The 24,918-nt window shown below is 40.8% G+C and overlaps 1 protein-coding gene across 2 annotated transcripts in view; it reads right to left on the reverse strand.

Moving 5' to 3' along the window:
* Positions 1-625: 625 nt before the first annotated feature.
* TMEM259 (transmembrane protein 259) overlaps positions 626-24,918 on the reverse strand; it is a 65,071-nt gene continuing 40,778 nt past the window's right edge. For both annotated transcript variants that reach the window (XM_074204499.1, XM_074204498.1), the window contains exons 4-11: positions 19,501-19,611; positions 9,379-9,501; positions 8,618-8,718; positions 5,855-5,912; positions 5,355-5,438; positions 4,767-4,899; positions 4,424-4,523; positions 626-3,575 (exon numbers count right to left, since the gene is read on the reverse strand). In XM_074204499.1, coding sequence (XP_074060600.1) covers positions 2,616-3,575; positions 4,424-4,523; positions 4,767-4,899; positions 5,355-5,438; positions 5,855-5,912; positions 8,618-8,718; positions 9,379-9,501; positions 19,501-19,611 — 1,670 coding nt within the window. In that variant the 3' untranslated portion in view covers positions 626-2,615. The remainder of the gene's footprint in view (positions 3,576-4,423; positions 4,524-4,766; positions 4,900-5,354; positions 5,439-5,854; positions 5,913-8,617; positions 8,719-9,378; positions 9,502-19,500; positions 19,612-24,918) is intronic.

The following is a 24,918-nucleotide window of genomic DNA, read 5'->3' on the forward strand; positions in this document are numbered from 1 at the left end:
TCCTGCCTCCTGCATGCCTACGAGCTTCATGTTATTTAGGACGCATGGCTCCCAACCTCTCCCTCAATTCCAGTCCAGTGCCAGCTGGAGAATGCCAAGGTCAGCTCCTCGACCAGAATGAGCTCAGCAGTCTTGCTTATCCCAGGGCTACTACATGCCACACTCCTTTCGTTAGTTGGCTAAGAATTTAGTAGTTTTAAAGATGTTCTAGACATCATAAATAGGAGCCTGAGAGAAATGCAGATGTCAATCTTTTACTTTCCTGTGGGCCTGGAGCAGAATCAGGTCGGGCGCAGACTGCAACAAACTGCCAATGATGAGCTGATATAGAGGGAATAACCCCAAATGTGTCTAGGCAGAAAGAGGGCACCAGGGAAGAATGCCAGCCTGCCAGCTTCACCACTGCTCTGGGTACAAAAAGAGACACTGAGGAAGGCCTCTCATTTACTGAAACAGATGAGAACTGCACAGGCTGAGATGCGGGGGGGAGGACCCATATCCATGAAAGCATGACTAGCCCAAGCACTGACCCAGGCCCCGACTACCCAACTGGCAGGGCCCTTCAAACTCCTCCTGAGGTTTCGATGAACGAAGTGGGGGGAAGAGTCAATGCAGAGAGAACAACTGTTAGATAGACTATTTATTATATATACAAACACAATTTTTGTACATTACAATTAAATAGAATGGAATGAATTTCATTCTTCATTCCTCACCAAGTGATTTGGTTGATTTACTCGGCCTCCAGCTCATCATCCAAAGCTCTCCCAATGGCCCAAACAAAGCAAGTCAGATTTCCAAGTCTGCTCTTGGCAGCAAGGGGAGGTGGGGGTGGGGTGGCTGGAGGGGTAGGGAGGGGTCTGGGCATGGGATTGTCCTCCCAGTCCTTTCGACTGTGGGGGGTACCTGGTCCCAGAATCTGTTCCAAGTCCATTTTCTGAGCCCGGGGTGGGGGAGGGAACTATTAGCTTTCCCACTGAATTCTCACAGACCCTGGGACCATGATATCCACTCACTCATTTCCCCTATAAAGAGAACATTTTGCCAAGTGCACCTCGCTAAGCAGGCAAAGGGAGGGAAATAGAATCCCTAATGTCAAATCCTGCCTCTGATGAACAAGATTCCTTTTGGCTTGTCACTCAATGGCTTCACCTGGTGCTCAACTCTACACATCTGGGGATGCCTTCTCCCCTGCCCTCCCTCCAGAGGTCTGCACATGTATGTGCCCATACATGTAGACACACACCTATGCAGACCGATGCTTCAGAGCAAAAGTTGCCCTGTCATTTCCTCATCTGTCCACTGCCAAGAAGAAACACCTCTGTAAGGGAACACCTAAGTCTGTGAGCACAGCAGGTACTCCCCAAACACCAAGAGGGCTAGCCAATGGCCTGTGGGCACCCACTGCATCTACAACTACCTCCACAGGACTCTCCCAGATTTTCTCCTTTAAGAAGTGATGGGAAAGTCAGGCTATGGCTCAAAGGAGGCAGGGAGAATAAGCCATCCTTCAGGCCCAAGAAAAGGCACTGAGCTCCAAGCACCAAGCTGACCCCTGTGGAGGGATGGAGAGGGAGCAGACCCCATGAAGCTTGTGTGCTGAAGCCTGCACGTCAAAGCCTACATTCCTCTCTTTTATCATCATCTGAAGGCTGGGCTTTCCCAGCCAGGGGCCGCTGCCTCCATCGTTCCAATCACCATGTATATCTCAGCCCAAGCCAAACCTACTTTTAACTAATACCATCACTGCTTGCTCAGGGGTGGATTCATTTGGGGCTTAAGCGTGTGAAGGGTAAAAAAGGAGCTGCCGAAGGCGATCCTTTCTTTCCTGGGCCCTTCCTTCCTGCCACCCTGCCTGCTATGTACTAGGGCAGTGAACTGGCTACATCAGCCCCCGGGACCCTGCACTTCTTCCTACTCATTCTCCCCCCCCTGCTCCCTCTCTCCTCATCCTTAGTACTTCTCCAATACCTCTACACACCTACTTCTTACTGCCTTGGAGGACTGGGATACAGTGAGTTCTTGGTGGTGGACAAAACCCCATTCAAACAATTCCCAGAGACCGAATAGAAAGGTCTCCCCTTCATGTCTCCTCTAATCAAAAGAAAAAAAAGGATTCTCTTGTGAAAAAGGTCTCATGCCCCAGGAGGAAGAGTCAAAAATGATCAGAAATAGGACATGTCTGAACAAAGCAAGGAGACGAAGAGATTCTATTCTGGGCTCCAACAAGGCCTGGCATCCAGAACAGGAGGTAGGAGCACAACTTCCAGACAAGGAGAGGAGCAATAGTTTGGAGGGGAAAAAGAAACCCAAGGACAGAGGCACAGGGAAGCCCACAGGTTTAAGTCAGAAGTTGGGCAAAGAAACCAGCTACTCTGGAGACTGGTTCCACATCTTCTCATGGAGCCCAGAGGGAAAACAGGGCTGAGACCAGCTGCCCCTGGTGAAGAGGGCCCATGCCTCTGGAAGGCTTGCTTTCTCTAAAGCTACCTTCACTCAGTGGGTCTAAAAATAATTTTAAAAATTCATCTGAATCTGGTTGGGGAAGAAAAATAGCCAGTGTCTGACAGAAACAGAGAGATTCCCTCTGTCCTATCAAGGATCAGCAAAAGTACTCATGAGGGGCTCCTGAACTCTGCTTCTGAAAGCATGTCGGGGGGGGCACCATTTTCTTTGGAGCAGGGATGGCTCTCCTGTGTGACCTGAAGATCTGGGCTCATACACTGGTCTGAAGTGGGGCCTTGGGCAAGGACCTTGGAAAGATTGCTTGCAGAGACACCAACAATGTCCTGGCCACCAAGTAAGAATGAAGTGGCCCTAGTCTGATCATCAAGGGGAACAGCTGACTCAAGGGTGCCAGTTGTGTGAGTTGGAGGGGGGGCAGATGACTCAGGGGTGCCAGTGGTGTGAGCTGAAGAGGAGGCAGCTGGCTCAGGGGAGCCAGTGGGGTGGGCTACAGGAGCTACAGCTGGCTCAGGGGTGCCAGTGATGTTGGCTGAAGGGGAAATAGCTGGCTCAGGGGTGCCAGCGGTGTGAACTGGAGGGGAGGCAGGAGGTTCAGTGGTTGTACCTTCTGCCTGGGGGGTGACCAGTGTCGCTGATGTCACTTCAATGGTGATGGAGCTAGTGGTGGCTCCAGGGCTCTCACTAACTCGGATTTGGGCAACTAAGCCAGGGGAGGTGATAGCAGCTGGGACACTGGTGGGACTTCCATTGGCCAGAGTCCCATGTCCTGCTCTCTGCTCTAGGAGGGAGGCGCTCAGATCAGAGAGAAATGAAGGGTCCGTGAAGATAGTGGCTGTCTCAGCCATCCAGTTCAGTTCGCTCCCAACTGAGGCAGAGGTGGGGTCAGACCCCTCCCCAGGGGCAGGCTGGCTATTGCTCCCATTCTGCAGAGAGGGCCTGGGGCTCCCAGGGGCCATAGCTGCGGCTGCAGTATTATTGTTGAGATTGTCCTGCAGGGCTGTTTGGGTGCCCTGACCAATCTGCTGGTTCTGCAACAACATCTCCTGGATGCGGATTTGCTGGAGGATGGCCGGCAACTCAAAATGATGAAAAAAGTAGATCATGGAATGCTGTAAAGATAGAAGAGCAAGAGAATCAGACTCATCCCCAGAAATGAGATCATCTGAGGCTGTCACTTGATTGGTAATCCTGGCCCACAAGATTCCCCTCAAGTACACAATAAACATGATGGCAAGGCCAGCAGAATCCCACTTCAGTGGAAGTCTTCAAAGGAAAGATAGGCACTGTTAAGTGCTTTATAATTATTATTTCACAACAATGGCTGTTGTGTCATTACCACCCCCATTTTACAGAGGAGAAAATGGAGGCAGTTAAGTGGTAAAGTGACTTGCCCCACAGTTAATGTGTCAGGCAGAGATCTGAGCTCAGGTCTGGATGGTCCCAGACCTGGTGTTCTGTGTATGGTGCCGCTCCTACTAGGGCTCAGAGAAGTCCAGGGAATGGCCTACAGTTCCAGTGCAGGCTCCAGGGTCGTGATGAGAATTTCCCAGAGCTCACAAGGCCTAACCCAGTGAGATTCCTTAATAAATCCCAATGCCTCATACCAAGTGGCTCTCCATGAGATACAGGGTCCCTCCATGACAGGCAAACTTTCTGGTCCCTTCCTTTCTCAAGGATCATTCAGCTCTTCCTGAAATGATGGCCCTAGTTCTAGCCCATGGTCTCAGGGCCTCCTCTCCCTCCCCTTTTCCATCTAATCTCTACACTCTTGTATATATTCTCCAAATGGGATCTGACCCAATTTCTTTTGAGTCCAAAATTTCTAAGGTCTTAAAACTTAAGAGCTGGGTGAAACCTCATTATTGATGAGTCCAGTCCCCTCATTTACAGAAGGAAAAACTGAGGCCTAGAAAGGTACCCTGTGTAGTCATGTTTCTTTACCCCTTGCCCAAGTTACCTGGATGAAGAGCCAAGAAGTGACCAGGGCCAAACTGCTGTACTGGCCATTGAAGCGGTAGTGATAGGCATAAAAGGCAAAGTGGTACAAGTAGAAGAACCTGAAACCAGAGAAAGCACAAGTGAGGGTCTACCTGTGCCTCTAGGACAGTAGAAGTCGCTCCCCATTGAGGGGCACTCTATTATACCCATCCACAAATGGGGGTCATAGAAGTTAGAAGAACCCCAGCTACCATTAAGCATCACCCAGGATCCTCAGCCTGGGGTCCAGCACTCTTCCCCATGATGCTTTGGGAGAAGCAGGGCACACATGCCTGGTCATGTGGTCAGAGTGGGGTGCCTACCTCAGCCAGTGCCTCTTACTGGTGTTGGTGTGACAGCAGATGGCATCGTACTGGTCAGCTAGCCACACGATGAGGATGATGTAGAATGCTGTTGTGGTGTCGTTGAAGAATTCAGACATGATGGCTTCCATACCTGGCAGGGGATGGGCAAGGAAGAACAAGTATGTCTAGAAAGCACCCTGGCTTCTCTGACACCCTCTCAATGGGCTCCCAACCCTCTTCTGTTTTAGGAAAGGATTTCACAAGGGGCTGCAGATTCTTCTCCCTCACAAGAACTCGGGCACCCATGATTCAATTATTCTCACAGCTTTGAGCTCTACATCAAGACCAATCAAAAATAGCTTTCTCCAAGCTCTGACACTTGGAAAGACAAGCTCTGAAGAATATGAGCACTTGCCAAGACTGGAGAATTAGTGACATCCTCAATCTTTGGTTTCAAAACTCTTAAGGACAAGAGGGTAAAATCAGGGGCTATGATGAACTTTGCTAACCAACAGGAGCAGCTGAAGGGTAGGACAAGATGTGGGGGCAGGCAGGAAAAGTTAAGAATTATCCCACATCTACAATGTGAAGGGCAGTCATTCTTACCGACAAGAGCCAAAATCACTGTAAGTAAGGGTGCAGCAGGGAAGGCGATCGTCATGTTCATCTCCAACATCTGTAGGAGGTCCACTACAAGATAAGAAGGGTAGAAACCCCCCCAGCTTAGCAGTGTGTCTATTAGCCTCTCATCAGGCCAGATGAGGGAGGACACCAGAGCCTGACTGCAAGAAGTACTGATGGCTCTCAGAATGGAGGAAAAGACAGACCTTTGACTGAGGGGCAAGAACTTGGGAGGATAGCTTACAAGACATGATAGTTTTACTAGGAGCTAAGAGACTTTTTTGGAAAATCTAGCCAATGGTGCCTAGTAGGAAGATCACCAACTCTTCCACCTGGATACCCTGTGTGTGTGGCATCTGTTGGGTCACTGACTAGAAAGGCTAAAGAAAAACTAAAGGAATTTCTTTCACATGACTGACAAGTGCCTAGGATTACAACCTTAAACATGGGACGTGTTTAATAAATATTTGTAGAGTCAAACTTACCAATAAAGACGAAAATCTGGTGGTGTGAATACCGCAGAAGCATTGAGACCGAGAGAGTCTGCAATTGCAAGGCAGGAAGAGTTAGGTTGCTGACAACCCAGGGTTTTTTCCACTATCATAAGGATTCTTAACCTTTTTGTATCCTGGACCCCTTGGTAACAGTTAGTCTGGTAAAGCCCACAGACACCTTCTCAAGATAATGCTTAATTTTCAAAACATAAAATATGGAGAATTACAAAGGAAACCAATTCTACTGAACTATATATACAATTATTCATTTTTATTTTTTAATCGGTATTTTATTTTTCCAATCAATTATCAGGTTTTTTTTGTTTTGTTTTGTTTTTAGTTTTTGCTAGGCAATGGGGTTAAGTGGCTTGCCCAAGGCCACACAGCTAGGTAATTATTAAGTGTCTGAGGCCACATATGAACTCAGGTCCTCCTAACTCCAGGGCCAGTGCTCTATCCACTGCACCACCTAGCTGCCCAATTATCAGTTTTTTAAAAAAAGTTCACAGATCCAACCTAGATTAAGAATCCATGCATATGACATACTGCCTCTCCAAATGAGAAGAGGTCAATTCTGATGGATATCTGCACTTTCCAGATTCATGTAGACTTTGATCAATTAACCTAGAAGTCTTTTTTTTTTTTTTTAGGTTTTTGCAAGACAAATGGGGTTAAGTGGCTTGCCCAAGGCCACACAGCTAGGTAATTATTAAGTGTCTGAGACCGGATTTGAACCCAGGTACTCCTGACTCCAGGGCCAGTGCTTTATCCACTACGCCACCTAGCCGCCCCTGATTAACCTAGAAGTCTTGCCTTATCATGGAGCTATATGGAAATTAAAGCATGACTTCCCAACTGGGTAACTATCTATTGGAAAATTGTCAGCATCATAGTTAAGATATTAGGCCCCAACACTGCATGCACATAGAAAGCTCAAGCTGTCTGTAGCAGTCTTCACCTTACTCTCCACCCTCCCTCTTACAGGAAGCTAACTAAAGTAGAGCTCAAGTAGGTTCTCTCTCTAAAAAGATCAGAGGTCTTTCACTAAAAAGAGGTAAATATAAGATAAATGTGAGCAAGAGTGTGGCAGGGAAGGTGACTGTCATATTCATCTCCAATATCTGTAGGGAATCCACTGCAAGATAAGAAGGTAAAAGAAAATCTAGTTTAAGTACAATGATCAAAGACAATTCTATAGGACTTATGATGGAAAATGCCATCCACATCCAGAGAAAGAACTATGGAGTCTGACTACAGAACAAAGCATACTATTTTCCATTTCTAAAATTTACTTTATGCTCCCCCCTCCCCCTTTTCCTTTGGTTCCAATTCTTCTTTCACAACATGACTAATAAGAAAATATATGTATAACCTGTATCAGATTACTAACTGGTGAGGGGAGGGGGAGGGGGAGGGAAGAAGGAGAAAAAAATATGGAACTCAAAATGTTAAAAAAATGAGGAAAACTGTAGCTGGAAAAATAAATTTATAGTTAAAAAAAAAAGATGACACGGACAAACCCCACTTAGCAGTGTGTCTGGTTCTCAGAATGGAGGGAGAAATGGACCTTTAACTGGGCAACAAGAACATGGAAGATAGTTTCCAAGTCACACTAGGTTTGCTAGGGGTTAAGAAACTGGGAAAATCTAGCCAATGGTACCTAACAAAAATAAAAACAATTATGCCACTATAAGGAAACAATTCTGTGAAACTGAAAAACAAGCAATGATCTCAGAGAAAAATACCTCCCTTTTCTGATGGAAGTTGAGGGACTAAAGACAAAATGTGACACAATGATGAGGTCATTTTCATCAATTGTTTTTAACAGTTTTGTTACAAGGGAAGTTCAAATATGGAAGAAAAAAGAAGTGCCACAAAAGTAGTGGATTGGTTATATTCAGCAATGACAGTAATACAAAAGGAAATATGTGTCTAAGGCTCCACATAATATGAGACCAAACTGTTTGGAATTGGACATTTTGTTGTTGACCCTAAAATCTTTCTTGGTCAAAACCTATATAGGAGGCTGATTTTTAAAACCTTTAAGGTCTAAAAAGTGAATTAATTCAGCACTTGTAGTGTGGGGCTTTATCATGGAATGGAAGCTCGCTGAAGGCAGGAACTCTCCTGCTTGCTTGTACTTGTATGCCTCATGCTTAGTATGGTGTCTGCACACTGTTAGCACTTGTTGAGAGCCACAGTCTTCTAACACAGTTCCTTAGAGTACTTACAACCACCCCCAGTACTAGAAACAGGCAGAATTAAAATTCTGACCCCATCAATTACAAAAACCACACAAATTCAGAGCTAAAAACTACCTCAAGAGCCCTTTCATTCTACCCCCAGGGGATCAAGAATCCCTACTCTAACATGTCCCTCAAGGACCGGGTCACTGGGCCCTGCTTGACCCATTCTATTCTGTAGCAGACATAAGAAATATACAGTAATAAGGTTTTCCTTACCCTGAGCCAAGTTCTGCCTCTCTCCAGATCACTAGCTCTGTGGCCGGCCCAGATGGTTCTTCTAGTTATGCCTTGGGGTCTTTGTGCCTCTAGCTAATCTCAGAGGCCCAAAGTCTAAGTGACTCTCTCAATGTCCCAAGCCCTGCACAGGGCTTTCTACTCTTCCTTTTAATTCCTTGCAGAGACTGAAGTCTTTGGCCCAAGCCTCCAAAGGACCATTTCAAGTCTTGAGAGGGTCTAGGCCTAGATTTGTGAAAAGTTAATGAGCCATAATGGCTTTTCTTACACTTACAAATATGACCATGATGACAAAGGCAGCCAGGTAGGAAGTCCTTGCCATCCACATGCTGACAAAGCGATAGTGCTCCCCAGATACAACATTGCGCAGAAAACCTATGGAAAATGAGAAGAATTAGGAGAGGCAATTCCAGGCTAGCCAGACAAAAACAAAGGAAATGTGAAAAGTTATTTTTTTTTTTCATTTGGGTAGGAGTATATCATGGTCATGTTACACAATTAATGAAAGGAAATTATAAAGTGAAAACTCCTTCCACCAGAGTAGATGACATGCTGCTAACTTGCAAATAAATCCTAGGCAGATGCCCAGGGGTCCTTTATACTGTAAACTCAGTTCATTTAACTAAATCACATTGCCCCTTATCTTCAGGAAATGAGGCTCAAGAAGGCAAAGAGTCTGTAGTCACATCACAAGGGAGTCAAGGAGCTGGAACTTCTTAAAAAATTCAGGCTCTTGCGCTCTAATCCCCAGGACATGTCCAGTATACCAAAACCAGGGCCAATGTCAAAAACAAGAAAACCACTGGTGTCTTCATGTAACCAGGTAGCTGGTTTTTAGATAGTCAAAGCTCACATCTCCAAAATGATTTATAGCTTATGAAGCAGTCCCCACAGCACAATATTTTGAGGCAAGTGGGACAACAATGATTCCCAATGTATAAAGAAGCTGAAGCTTATTCGCTCAGAATTATAGAAAGCATGTACGCGCATGCGCATACACACACCCAAACACCCACACCCAGTCCGAGGACTGACCCTTGTTTTCTTCATTTTCTGCCAGGGCTTTAACACTGGACATCAAAACATCATCGTAACCCAAGAATTCATCCAGGAGCAAACGGCTAAATCGGTCTCCAAAGCACTGATCCCTCGTAGGGTCTGGATTAGAGGAAGAGGAGAGCTGAGTTGAAAATATAGGTCAGTTTGGAGCAAATGTCCCCACGGCAAGCCTCAACAAGGAGAATATCAGATCCATCTTGGTAAAAGGACTCAATGGCAGATTTAGACAAGAATGTCCTCATTCCTGCGCTGTTTACTTTCCATACTCTCTAAATTCCAAACCCAGCCCCCATTTGTAAAGAATTTTGCAAAGATCAATTCATTTGAATTTTATTAAAATCTTGTGGTGATACTTAAGGTCTACATCATTAAGAAAACTACTCAGACTTAGAAAGGTTAAAGGACTTGTTCAAGGCCCTCTGGCAGTTGGAGGGAGCCAGAATTTGAAATAGGAGGAAGTCAAAACTTGAAACATGCCTTCTGCCTATGCCTAGGGCTTTTGCCAGAACACAAGAGCCCAGTTCACCCACACTCCCATCCTAGATGATCTTTTGCACACTATAACCTACCTTTCCCTCAAACTACTAATTACTCCAAAATTCCAGGTCACTGGAGAAACAAGCTGTCCAGATGCCCCAGCCCAACCCTGAACATATGGGAAAATGGAAAGGACAATGGTTCCAGAGCCAGAAGAACTAGGTCCATGTCCTGTGTCTGCCACAAAGTCAAGGGGTACATGGGAGAGTTATTTCTCCCCTTTTCAGTTGCTGCTTCTATAAAATGAAGGACTCAGACCAGCTAGCATCTAAGGTTTTTTCCAGATCTGACAATCTATAAAAGAAGTGCATGTGGGTTATTCCCTTGTTTTTTAGCGGTAGGAGGAATGAGAACTAAGACAAGGGAGATCATTTATAAGGGACTCTGGGATGACATTATAACCTAACAATTCATCCAGTAGTCAGTGGCTAAGGGAATAATTTCTAGGGGCAGTAACAGACTGTGAGAAAGATAAATATTCTGAAAGGGTGAGATGAGGAGAGTATGTACATTAGAGATAAAGGAAATACTTTGCCCAAATACAAAGTGTGTGGGGGGGAATATTTAGTTTTGGAAACAGGCAGTAATCTATTTAGGCTAGAACACAGAATAGGAAGGAAAATAATCTGATTAAAAAAGGCTAGAAGGAAGGCTGGATGGATCAACTAAAGAGTATAGTGGATAGAGCACCAGCCCTGGAGTCAAAAGGATCTAAGTCCAAATCCAGCCTCAGACACTTGATACTTGCTAGCTGTGTGACCTTAGGCAAGTCACTTAAGTCCCACTGCATTGCAAATCCCATCCTCCCTCACCCCAAAAGGAAAGCTGGAGATATATTCAGGTATAAGCAAAGAGGGTGATAGAGGAATATAGTGGTGGAGAAGGTGAGAAGGTGGGCCGATCTACCCTGCTGCTGCTTACCTTAGACTTGATCCTCTTGATACATAAGATAGAACTCCTTATCCCCAAATGTTGTTGCTGCTGCACCCCTCACTCAGTTCTCTTTAGGGCCAATCTGGATCTTACTTATACTGAGGATGCACACCATTAAAAATCCTCATTTCTTCAGAAGGAATAACTGCCCTATCCACCCATACTCATATTTTACTTGTAGGTTGAATTTCTGAAGTTCACATTTTATGCCCAAATATAAACATCCTATTTTTTCCTTATTAAATTTCATCCTATTAGATTTGGTCTAATGCTTTAATTTATCAGATCTTTCTGAATTCCAACTCAACTGTCTTTTGGTATTAGCTGTCTTCCCTGCCTTTTTGTCATCTGATAATTTTCCACCTGTACCTTTATCTAAGCCATTGATAAACATGTCAGCATAACACATATACTACCCATTAACAAATTGTTTGTCTTTCTCAATGAGGGAAGGAAGAAAAGAGAATTTAAAACTCATCATTTTAAAGAAACAAATGTTTACAATTGCTTTTACATGTAATAAGGGGAAAAAATAAAATATTAAAAATTTTACAATGTAAAGATTATCAGACTGTCTTCTGTGGGGGGCAGATGGGGGAAAATTATAAAATTCAAAACCCTACAAAAATGATAGGTAGAAACTACTATTGTATATAATTGGAAAACAAATAAAGTATGTATAAAAATTTTTAAAATCCTCAAAATTAAATGATCAATAAACTACATTTCAAGGCTGGTCACTCACATCAGGTCTGAATTCAACTATGACTATCACTTGTCAGGGACAAATTCCTTCATCATTTACAGAAAAGCACAAGGAGCTTTATCAGAAATTCTGCTAAAAAATCTGGAAATATTCTACCGATAGCCGTTTCCTAATATTCCAGCTTAATAAGAAAATGAGATTAGCTAGCAATCAAAAAGGGACAGCTAGCTGGCTCAGTGGATAGAGTACTAGGCTTGGACTCAGCAAGTTCTTAGCTCAAATTCAGCCTCAAACACTTACAAGTTGGACAAGTCACTCACCTCTGTTTGATTTAATCCACTGAAAGAAGAAAATGGCAAACCATTCCAACATCTTTGACAAGAAAACCCCATGGACAGAACTGGTGTCCACAAGGTCACAAAGAATTGGATATGATTGAACAACATCGTCAATCAATAAGCATTCATTATTTGTCCACTATGAGCTAACACTGGGTCAGATATTGGGGATACAAAGATACAAAAGTGATACAGTTCCTGCCCTCAAGTAGTTTATGTTCTCAGTTAGTTGACAGTATTAAACATATGGAGAAAGCAGGGTGAGTTATGTGCATGATCAAGATATCATGGAGTATTTTTATGATTTAATATTTTAAACTTTCATGTATTATATCAAATACTGGAATTTGAGCTCTGATTACATCTCTGACACTTAGCTGTATGATCCTGGGCAATTAGCATAACCTTCTTGAGTCTCAGTTTCCTTGTGTAAATTGGAGATAATGCTATCTGCAGTCCCAGTCTCACAGGAATTCAGTGAGATTCAAATGAGAGAGAGTGTTTTGTAAACTTTAAAACATTTGTAATAGATGTTCTATTTGTTATTATGTTATTGGTATTGTGTATCACATTTAGCAAAATGGAAATCTTTTTTTTTGTGTAGACACTCATATACTTTTAAAATGAAACAAAATAGGGAACTTAAAACTGTAATCCTCAAAAAAAAAAGTAGTTTATGTTTATGTTCTACTAAAGTAGACAATATGTGTATATACAGAATAACGCAAAAGTCTTAGTGCAGTTTAAAGGTATTTATAATAATACAAAATGTCCTAACCTGGTCTTGATTAATCCACACCAGCTTACTATGTGTTCAGTTTTATTCAACTCTTTGTAACCCCATTTGAGGTTTTCTTGATAGAAACACTGGAGTAAATTATCATTTCCTTCTCCAGCTCATTTTACAGATGAGAAAACTGAGCAAGATAAGGTGAAGTAACTTGCCCAGGATTGTGCAGCTAGTATGTTTCTGAGGTCACATTTGAACTCGGGTCTTCTTGACTCCAGACACAGAACTTTGTCCAATTTGTCACCTAGATACCCAAAGAGTAGATTCCTTCCTCTTCTCTTTCTGAAAAATCAAAACATTTGTCCTTTTCTAAAACTAACCTGGCACCATTATTCACAATTTTCCACAGCTCAGCAGTTGGACCCTTTATTTGAAAAGATTATTAAGTGCTCTCTTGCTAGGTCCTAATGCATTCTTGTTCCTATAAAAATTGTTATACCCTTTACAGTCAAATGATTATTCTCCTCAGTTAAGGAAAGAACAACAAAAATTAAATGGGTGACTCTTCCTTCTCCCTTGTCATTAATCATTAATGATCAATACCCTGAAGATCTCACTGAAGAACTTTAGAATTGACTGGACAGCTCAGAAGACCCTGGCACAGGACCACCCAGCAGGGCGTGCCCTCATCAGTGAAGTTGCTGAACTCTATGAGGAAGGCAAAATTGAAGCAGCTCAAAGGAAATAAGACACGATCAACAGTCACTTGAAAGGGATAACCCTCTCTGTTAGTCCTCTTTCCCTTAATTCAATTACAAGAACTTCAATGAAAGCCTTAGTTTTTTACTACTTCTGACATTACTGTTTTAAAAAATGTTTTTATTGATGTCCTTTTTTAAACATCACCAGTTTCCTCAGAATCCTTCCTCTCCCAAAGTGCCAATCCACATGAGTACATTTTAAAGATGAAGAAATCAACATAAAATCAACACAAATGATAAATACATCAAAAAAGTCTGAAAATATGCATAATATACAAAATTAATGAACCTCCCACCTCTGCAAAGGGGAAAATTGGAAGTTTTGAACATTTTTCTTACACAGGACAGTTATGTCACACTTGGATTCACCACCCATTTGTATTCAGATACAAGTGTGAACTCACCAATTTAGAATTTTCCTCCAGTGATGCAGATCACAGCCCATACTTACCCACCCTTATCCTATACAACTCCTGTACATGCCCTTCCCTAAGTTTACCTTAGGAGATGCACCCAATAGTCTAGTGGCCTTTCTCATTTTCTGTAGACTCTGAGGATATCAATAGAACATTCTGGCTATCCACTTGTTCCACTCCTGCCAGGTGACCAGCCCTCCATTTTATACTATTTAAAGCTATCTTTCATCCTGCTCCTTTCTTGGTTTTATGTGACATGGCCAGCCCTACCCCTCTCCATCTGATATTAATCTTCTGAGATCGTTTATATTCCAAGTTTCAGTGCCATACTGAGATCCTAGCAAAAACTTGGGTTTAAAAAGATGGGCCTTTGCTTTCAAGGAAAGCTAGGGGGTATTAAAGGAATTTTTCTATTTGTGAAAGGAAATCCGTCTATGTCTTTTAAAAGGATAAGTTGGCAAGTGGGTTTCAAATTCCTCTACACCATACTCTTGGACTTTTTTCTTCTTCATCAGGATTATTTATTTCTATTTGTTTCTTCAGAATTTCTGAGAGTTTTCTATCTTTCTCAGGTTGACTAAGATTCTACCCATCTTCTGCTGAACTCCCCATATCTAAACTGTCAGACTATGTCTGGCTGTCTCTTCCTTCCTTCACAAATTCTTTTTTTTAGATTTTTTTTTTTGCAAGGCAATGGGGTTAAGTGGCTTCGCCCAAGGCAACACAGCTAGGTAATTATTACGTGTCTGAGGCAGGATTTGAACCCAAGTACTCCTGACTTCAGGGCCAGTGCTCTCTTTCCACTGTGCCACCTAGCCCCACCTCCTTCACAAATTCTAAGATAAAATGGTTACTTCCTCCCAAGGTGCCCATTATCATTTTCATCCCAAAAGCCAGAATATAAATTCCCCATTGACTGATCCAAGTATTGAAGGTGAAATTATCATTAAGGCAAGTCAAGCAGACTTTTAAGCTAGTCTACTTTAAGTAGACAGAGTACTCTATAGCTGGTATTGTTGTCCATTCTTTATTTTTGAAGAGGACCAACGACAACACTTGACTTGTGTGTGAATTGGATTTAAAACTTTAAGTGAGAGTTGCACAGAGTTATTAGTCTCACTCTTCCTTCCAGTTACCCACTTGTCCAGTGGCAAGACAGGATGGCTGGCCCAGGATGCAGTGGAAGATCTTGGCATCTGCAATGTCTAACTAAGCACTAAGTGCTCCACAGCACCTGCTTCAGCTGCCTTCATGACCATTGAAACAAAGTACTTTTATTCACCATTCCTCCCTGGGGAAGAAATCCCCCTGACTCACCAACAAGTTTGAGGTCTGTTGTTTATTTACCTTCAACCCGATTTAGCCCATCTGCCAAGAAGGTGTTAGTGGGGTATGGCTGCTGTACATGTCATAGCTTCTTGGAGTCACAGGTGAGAGTTGGGTGAATTAAGCAGATACCCAAGGGAGATGAGCAGCCCTCCCACCAGAGGGGCTAGTGCTCCTTGAATGTTCCATACATCCCACAGCATATATACAGATAATTGACATTTCCATCACCACTATATCAAGCTTTAAGAGCCTAAACTCAATATTCTTCTTTCTTTCCAGGTGGTCTGGAAGACATTCCAATTGCAATATTACAACAGGGAGGTAATCAACTATTGCCAGAGCATAGCACTGAAACAATTGGTAAGTTAGAAAACATTTGGGGGCAGCAGAAAGAATGTATGGCATTTCTGAAGGTAGAATATAGCACCTGAAACATAAGTTTGGAAACAATGAGGAAGTGAAGTTACACAGTTCTACTGGCTGAGTGTGAGATTTACTCTTTATGCTCCTTCCAGGAAAACAGACTCAGGCTGTTCTATGTCTCAACAATTCTGAAAACTACTTTGTACAAATCATAGCAAGTACTTGACTTAGGGGTGGCTAGGTGGCGCAGTAGATAGAGCACCGGCCCTGGAGTCAGGAGTACCTGAGTCCAAATCTGGCCTCAGACACTTAATAATTACCTAGCTGCGTGGCCTTGGGCAAGCCACTTAACCCCATTGCCTAGCAAAAACTAAAACAAACAAACAAACAAAAAAACCCAACAACAAAAAAAAAACACAAGTACTTGACTTATGCTTCAGGTATAAAAAGGAAGGCAACAAAGAGAACAAGGAAAAAGAACTGGTCATTTATGACAAGATCTCACAAAATAAAAAATCAGATATCTAATATCTTCTAAGGGACTGGTACAAATGTATGAGTCAGATGCATTCCATAGGGGATAAAATGATCAATTTATGAATAGGCAGTTCTTGAGGAAATAATTGTCAATAACTACTTGAAAATTGTCCAAATGATCTGAAAATCACATACAACCAAATAAAAATAATTCATTAACCTGGAAAAAGGTAGTTTTTAAAAAAAATCATAAAATTCAATGTTGCTGAGACTAGAGAAGAGGAACACTGTGACAGTGCTGGCAGGGTTTTGAGGTTTTTTTTTTTTGGCTTAAGGTTACTAAGTCAAGAGTAAACTTTATTTTTTCCCTTAATGCTGGAAATAAGTCTGGCTCTCAGGCCAGTGCATTTAGCACTAGGAGAAAGGTCTATCAAATTACTTCTAAGTGCATAGGTGAATCAGAAGAATTAACCTGTCAAAATTACATCTGGTCCTTAGGATAGTCTATGACAGTTTGAGGAAATGATGGATTGGAGCAAAGTGGGTTCTGATTTTCTAGAAATATTACAATCTGGCTCCAGGACCTACAGGTCAGTACTCTTATTACATAATGGGGGAAGGGAAAAATACAAAAAAACCAAACCAAATAAAGAGTAGGGGAGACCAAGAAATATGTAATTTTACACCTGGAATTGGTCTTCACAAACACCCAGTCCAACTCTTATCCCTTCTTCTCTACAAAATACTCAACAAGTTGTCCCCCATTCTCTACCTGAAGGTCTTCAATAAGGGAGATAGATCATTCTACTTTAGTTCAAGTATTAGGAAGTTTATTCTTACATCAAACTGAAATTTGACTCGGCAACCCTTTCTTACAGCTCCTAGGTCTGCTCTCAGGAAGAGTCTACTTCTACTTCTATAGATCAGCCCTTCAAATATCTAATGACATCTTCCATGTCCTGCATCTCCTCTTTTCCAAATGGGTTCTGCAAAGATTGAGCCATTCCATTCTGAGAGCCTAACATGCAAGTCTGAGCACAACTTGTGGACACATCTACAGCATGAAGCAATAAAAAAGAGCCTGAAAAACAATAGTGTTGGCCTTGAAGTCAAAAAAAGCACTGGGAAATGCCCATCAATTGGTGAATGGCTAAACAAGTTAGGATAGTGAATACGATGTAATGTTATTGTTCTTTAAGAAACCATAAATGATCAGATTCTAGAGAAGCATGGAATAAGTTTCAGGATTTGATGCCGAGTGGAGGCAGCAGAACCAAAAGAACAATGTACATATACATTAACCAGGAATAGTGTGAGATTATCAACCTTGATGGAAACAGCTCCTGGGACAACTGTATTAGACCAGCTATGGACAATGTTATCCCCATCCAGAGGAAGAAAAACAAAAAACAAAAAACAACCCTTCAGAATCTGATGAACACTTTATAAAAATCATCTCTTATGTATTTCTTTCCCTTAATCCTAATCCCTCATGTTTATCAAACATGTTTATCAAAAATATGTATATAAATGCTAACCTGACTGTTCATCACTGAGGGGAGGGGTGGGTGGGAAGGGTAGGTGGAAGGAAATTTTGTAACTTAAAAATATACATCTGCATATGGTTGAAAAAATTTAAAAAAAAGCACTGGGAAATCAGCTATCTATAGGACTGTAACCAAATCAAATAAACTCTCTGAACCTCAGTATCTTCAACCATAAAATGAGGAATCCAATGCCTACTCTTCGAAGTGTATCGAGGTTCCAGTGAGAAAATGTACATAAAGCATAAGGAAACTTTAAAGCATTTTATGTCAATTAGTGGTGTTGTTATTACTGGGTCTGGTATTTTAAGGAACCATCATTTCATAGTGTCTTAAGTACTTCTTCCACTGATGCAGATAGCAACTACCCATGGCTTGATATTCATGGTTGCTATAATTTTTTTTAATTGTCATGCTACACAAGAAAGATCATTTCCCAAACCTAGTCCTTCTCCTGTTAAGATTCTCCAACACTCTTCTGATCCAAGTGGTCAGAAACTCAACCTTGACTCTTCATCCTCCCTCACTCCCTTTATCCCCTTCAGTTTCTATGTCCTGTTCTTCCACAGTACTTTCTGCCTCTGGGTCTTCTGTCTCCTCATACAGCTTCTTTCTAAGTTCAGGTCCTCCGTGTCAAGGTGGAAACCTGCCACAAAACCTTTCTAAATTGTTCTCCCTGCCTTCAGTGTCACCCTGTGCAAATCTGTCCTCCAAATATGTATTATGATACAGTGGTAATATAACATCACACAATATAACAAACACCTGAATCATGTCCCACCCCCACACACCCTAACATTTCCACAACCTTCACCACTGCTATGACAAAATACCAAATCCTTAGTTTGGCCTTTAAGGTCATCCATGATCTCCTTTCCACCTCCCCTTTTCCAGTCTCATTTCATGTTACTCCTGAAAACTTGGTTCTAGTCAAAATGGCTCCCTAGCTGTTCCACACACACAACATTCCATCTCCCACCTTCTGAGTCTGCCTTTATCACACACAGCTGGGCCCCCATGGCTGAAATACCCTTTATCCTTACCTTCACTGCCTGGAATGCTTTCAAAAGACAGATCAGATGCCTTCTAATACCAAAAGGCCCTACTTGATACCTCCACTAGCTAACACTCTCTACTTCTAGGGAATCTAAATAATAGAATATGAACATGGAAGGCTCCTCTAAAGTCCAAAAGTTTGGTTTATGACCACAGATAATTGGCATTCTAACCGCCAAGAATACAGGAAATAAAAGAAAAGGTCTCTGAATATAAAAGATAGATCAGTGGTATCATATATTGACTTGGAAAACATAAAATTAAGATTATTTGAATTTACTTTTAAAAAATTTTCCAATTACATTTTAATGTTTGGATGTGTGATTAACACATCTTACCTAGACCAATTCATACTCAAGAATCCCCTTGTATTAATAATGCCCAACATTTTTTATGAAGATTTAATGTTTGTAAAACACTTTACAAACATCTCATTTTGCAATCCTTATTACAAAGGATTACAATCTTATTAGGTGACCGGCCCACAGTTACACAACTCTCAAGGGTTAGAGGTAAGACTCAGCACTCTTTCCACTCTCTCATGATGCCTTTACAGAATATCCCCAGAGGTCATCCAGTCTCTGCCTGAATAAGTCTATCAGGAACTTCCTGCTGAGAAATGCTCCAATTCCTTGCAAGTTGTCCCTCACACTGGATCATTTCCCTCTGGGTTCCCATTCTGTAGCCAGGGACCCCAGCCTAAGCCTCCCTTTTCTTTAGGGACAACAGAATATTGACATGGAAGCTAGAGGGAACCTCACATAGTATCTAGCCCAATTCTTTTCTTTTGAAAAGTGAAAAACAATCTCAAAGAACTCATCTGCCCAATTTCACAGAGAGTTTAAGTTTTGTCTCTATGGGCTGATGCAAGAGATCCTATGGAGGCTCCAAGGAGGGGTTTAACTTACCTAGTGTTACCACCATGACTGGGATGCTGAGGCGCTGTCGAGTGCTCTGGGACAATCGTAAAAATCCATACTCCAGGGAATACTCCACTATGTACTCTTCTTGGGGCCATACTAGAAGAAAACAAGGAAAAGAGGTATAGGCATTCCAGACAGAAAAGATGAAATTCCAGTTTCTTTATACGCCGCCTCCCCACCACAGCCTGAAAAAAGTTAAAGCAAAATGAGAAGGGAAAAAAAAATCACAGAATTCAGAGCTGAAAGGGGTCTTAGCCTATCTAATTCTTCAATTTACAAAGAAAGACAAAAGTCCCAGAGGACACCAGAGCTAGAACTTGAATCCAAAAAGTAAATGCATTATTACCACTATTTTAATGCTAGTTGTAGCAGTAAGACAAGAAAGAGAAATTGAAGAAAGAAGAATAGGCAAGGAAAATAAATTACTACTTTGTGCAGATGATATGGTTTACTTGGAAATTTAAAAATTTAACCAACCATTGAAACAATAAATTTAGCAAAGTTGCAGGATATAAAATGAATCCATACAGATCATCAACATTTATGTATGTTAACAACAAACCCAGCAGGAAGAGTTAGAAAGAGAAATTTAATTCAGAAGTTCTAAAATACTTGGGAATGTATTTTTCAAGATGCACTCAGGAACTTTAGGAATCCAACTATAAAACACTATGTAGAATAAAGACAGACCTAACTAATCAGAGAAGCATTAATTGCTTGTGACTAGGTTGAGTTAAATATAACAAATGACAATACTACCTAAATTAATTTACTATTCAAATAGTGTTATAACACTTAAACTATCAAAGAGATATTTTATAGAGCTAGAAAAGAAAACAAAATTCATATGAAAAAACAGAAAGGTGAAGAATCTCAAAGGTAATAATGAAAAAGGAAAGGATATTATCACTACCAGAGCTCAAATTATACTACAAAGTCAGTTGTTTTTTTTAAATGTTTTTGGTAAGGCAACAAGGTTAAGTGAATTGCCCAAGGTTACACAGCTAGGCAATTATTAAGTGTCTGAGGCCACATTTGAACTCAGGACCCCTTGGCTCCAGAGCTGGTGCTCTATTCACTATGCCACCTAGCTGCCCCAAAGCCATAATTTTTAAAACAATTTGGTAGTGATTAAATAGAGAAGTTAACTGAAAGAGATAAGATGCACAACATACAGAAGCAAACAAACAGTGCTACAACTGATAAACCCCACGACCCTAAGTTTTAGGGAGAAGAGTTCATTGTTTGATAAAACTGTGAGGTTCAAACCAAATCTCCTGCTACATCCTCAGATAAACTCCAAATGGTTACATAGTATAAATATATATCTAAAAGGTCATATCATAAACAAATTAGAGGAAAAAGGAAAACATTACCTTTCAGAGCTATGGATAGGAGAGTTAATGATTAAACAAATGAGAATACACAAGACAAAAATGGACAGTTTTGATTACGGAAAACTTAAAAATTTCTGCACATATTTGTTGTTCAGTCATTTTTCAGATGACCTCATTTGGGGTTTTCCATGCAAAGTTACTGGAGTAGTTTGCCCTTTCCTTCTCCAGTTCATTTTATAGCTAAGGAAACTAAAATAAACAGGATTAAATGACTTGTCCAGAGTCATACATACGGTGTCTGGGGTCACATCTGAATTTAGGATGAGTCTTTCTAACTCTGACCAGGCCTATCACTCTTATCCAGTTCACCTCCTAGCTGCACAAATTTAATGTAGCTAAAATGAAAGGACAAACAGATAAATAGGAAAAACTTTTAAAGCAAGTTTCATTGATGAAGATTTCATATCCAAGCAGGAATTGATTCAAATTTACTAAGAGTCATTCCCCAATAGCTAAATGAGCAAAAGACAGCAATAGGATAGAGCACCAGAGTTCAAATCCAACCTCAGACACTTAATAATTACCTAGCTATGTGATCTTGGGCAAGTCGCTTAACCTCACTGCCTTGCCAGAAAAAAGAAAAGAAAAAAACAGCAGTAAGTAGTTTTCAAAGGAAGAAATCTAAACTAAAAAAAAAACATATGAAAAATGTTCTAAATGACCAATAATTTCTCTAGAGAAATGAAAATTAAAGCAACTTTGAGGCTGAACCCACTTCATACATGGCAAATGTTGAAGGAATCATGGGAAAATGAATATACTAGATGCACTGTTAATAAAGTTAAGAGTTAATCCAGCTATTTTGGAAAGCAAATTGAAACTAAGTCCAAAAAATCATACAAAACTGTGATCCAACTATTCCACTACTTAGGACATACCAAATGGCTCAAATAAAGAGGAAAAGGACCTGTTTATATAAAAATATCTTAGCAATTCTTTTCATAGTTGCCTAAAATTGGAAATTAAGGAGATCTATTGAATACCTAAACAAGTAAATGGCAAATGAATGTAATAAACTATTATTGTGCCATAAGAAATGACAAAACAGATTATTTCTGAGGAAACTGAATAACCTATAAACAAACATAACTATAACAACAATCTGTACAATATTATATAGAAAAGAAAAACCTTTCACTTTATAACCAGACTGGGTTTCTGCAATGATAAATTCCAAGTCCAAAGGACAGAAGATGAAATATGATACTCAACTCCTGCCAGAGAGGGGATGAACTTAAAGCTCACAGAGATATACATTTTTATATGTGAAATTTTGTTTTCCTGATCTATTCATGTTACAACAAGGATTTTATTTTTCAATTGTTGTAATTAAGTTTAGGTTAAAGAGAAGTGGGAGGGACAGATTAAAAAAAAAAACAGTACTTAAACCCAGTCCTTAACCTCCAAATCCAGTGCTCTGTTCACTTTGGCATCCTGGTTCTCTCAGTGCCCAGAGTTGTCTAAGATTTCTTACATTCCTACTATTGGAAGTGTTTTAGGCAGTATTCCTTCATTAGATATTTTGTAGCCATTAATTCTACTTTCATAGCACATATACTCTGGGTCTGCAAGATTCAAGGTCTGTGGAAATCTGCTAAGAATAACCATAAATGTTGATACATAATTTGCTGGATGGTAACCCCTAGATTGTCTCTTCTGCCCAACAAACTTAAATGGGGAGCTAGGTGTGTGTATCATACCCCTGTACACTCCTGCTACTGGAGAGGCAGAGGAGTGAGCTCTCTTGAGGTGGGGATTCTGAATGACAGTGGCTAAGTTGGTGAACTGCATTCAGTTCACCATTAATGTGGTGAGTTCTCAGGAGCTCAATATATCAGAAGTGTTTCTGGGAGGAGTTAATCGGTCAAGGTCTGAAACCAAACTAGTCAAAGCTCCCAGGTTAATCAGAGTGGGACTGGGCCCCATATACTTCCAGTTAGAACAAGACAAAGATATCTAATCTTAGTGGGGAAAGGGATTGGGAGTCAAGTCAACAAACTATAGTATATGAATATAAAGGAATAATATTTATTATTTTATAAGAAATAATAAAAATGTAAAATTCAGAAAAAGCATAGTCAGACCTATATGGACTAATGTAGAATGAAGAAAACAGAGTAACAGCATGTACAGTGATGACAATGATGTATAAATAAATGTGAAGCAACACTGAAAGGCAGATGAACCCAGATTAAAGGCAGGAACTAATACTGGTTTCCAAAAGACAGATGATGAAATACAACATTCTCTTGGTAGAGGGTAAGGATTTGCAGGGATTGAATACTGGATACATTGTTAAGACTGTTGCTACAGTGGTAGGTTTTGTTTAATTGTTTTTCTTTGGGGGAAGGAAAAGAATTATCAAGAAGTATCTGTGGTGTCACAAAAAAAAAAACAAAAAAAAAAAAAACCACAACACTCCAAAACAAAAATCAAGAGGTATCAATAAAGCTTTGAATGGCCATTATTAGAAGCCTAAAGAGAAGGAGCCTGCTCATGATCAGATCTTTTGCCCTTTTCATTAACCTATACAAAAGGCTTTGGAACTCTGAGAAGGACTCTCTTTTGGATAGGAATTTTGCTTTGTAAATGTCAGCTCTATCCAGGAAGGACATTTGTTAAACAAGAGTCCCTTTATTGCTCCTTTTTTCATCAACTAAGTCTCAAGTGGAGAGGCTATGCTGGGAGCGCCCCCCCCCCCCACGGGAAATGAGAACAAGGGAAAGAAAATGCCTAATGGACAAGAAGCAAACAAAATACATTTCGAAAATGAAGACATGAGGGCAAAAAAATTTTTTAAAAAGAGATTAAGGGACTTCTCTTCCAATTCAGTCAAGCCAGTACTGAACCATCATTCTACCCAGAACAGAGTCAATTAATCCTCAAGAGTAGCAAGAGCTTATGCGGCCTCTGGGCCCCAGGCTCGGTGCTGTCTCCTGCACCATTTGGCTGTCCCATAGTACAGTTTTGAAGAGGGCCTGAGTGAAAGGAGACAGAAAAATAGAATGGGAGTAGGGAGGAATTACAATCAGCAATGGCAACTGTGGGAAAAAAATATCAAAGTAACTTCTTTGATGGGCATATGATAAAGAATGCAATCCATCCCAGAGACAGCTGATGGTACTTGAACACAGACCGAAGCATATTTTTTTTGCTTCCTTTCACTTTATTTCTCAAGAAGTTTTTTTTATTTTAGTGGGGGAAGGGGGGGATTGTGTTTACTCTTACAACAGGAGTATTTTAGTAATGTGTAAATAAAAGTATAAATTTTAAAAAGTAAAAGAGCTTAAACATACTTCTCCATTTCCAATAAAAAAATCATATGAAGGATTAGCTAGAAAAGCAATGAAAAGGATATTCCTAAACTAATCTGATTCCCCTTCAATATTAGGGTTTTAGACAATTGCATGCAATGTTGTGAGACAGGCCATGTAAAGCTTGTCAACCTGATTTTACAAATAAAGAAACTGAAGTTCAGACTGGCCAAGATATTTCAAGGTCACATGACCCACAAGTACTGTGGTCAGGAATTCAAACTAAGGTCTCCTGACTTCTAATCCAGCACCTTCTCCTCCCCTCCCTTCCCACATACAAGTTCAACACCTGTTCTCAAAAGGAGGCTGACAAGTAATTTCAACAGATCAGAACAATCTAAGTTCATAAAAGTTGTGAATCAAGATAAGCATAAAAGGAAACACAAGTCTCCAATGTTAGGGTGGAGTAGCAATTTGCAAAAGTCAGAATCATCTTTTTTTTTTTTCATGGTTCAGACTAGATTCCAAAATTCTTTAAAAAAACAAAACAAAACAAAACAAGAAAATTCAAAAACCCTACCTGCCCCTAAGCCTGCCCTGAGTCTACTTTACTGCTTACCACAGCTGAGGCTTCTCCTTTGCCACTGTCAAAGGCAGAGATGGGTGATGTTCAGCACACGCCCAGTTACCTTCTTTTAGTGGTACTAGGTTAGTTTCCCACAATTCTCTTCTGTGTTGTATCTTAGCAGTGT

The sequence above is a fragment of the Macrotis lagotis genome, chromosome X (genome assembly GCF_037893015.1).
Source record: "Macrotis lagotis isolate mMagLag1 chromosome X, bilby.v1.9.chrom.fasta, whole genome shotgun sequence".
Taxonomy (NCBI): Eukaryota; Metazoa; Chordata; class Mammalia; order Peramelemorphia; family Peramelidae; genus Macrotis; species Macrotis lagotis.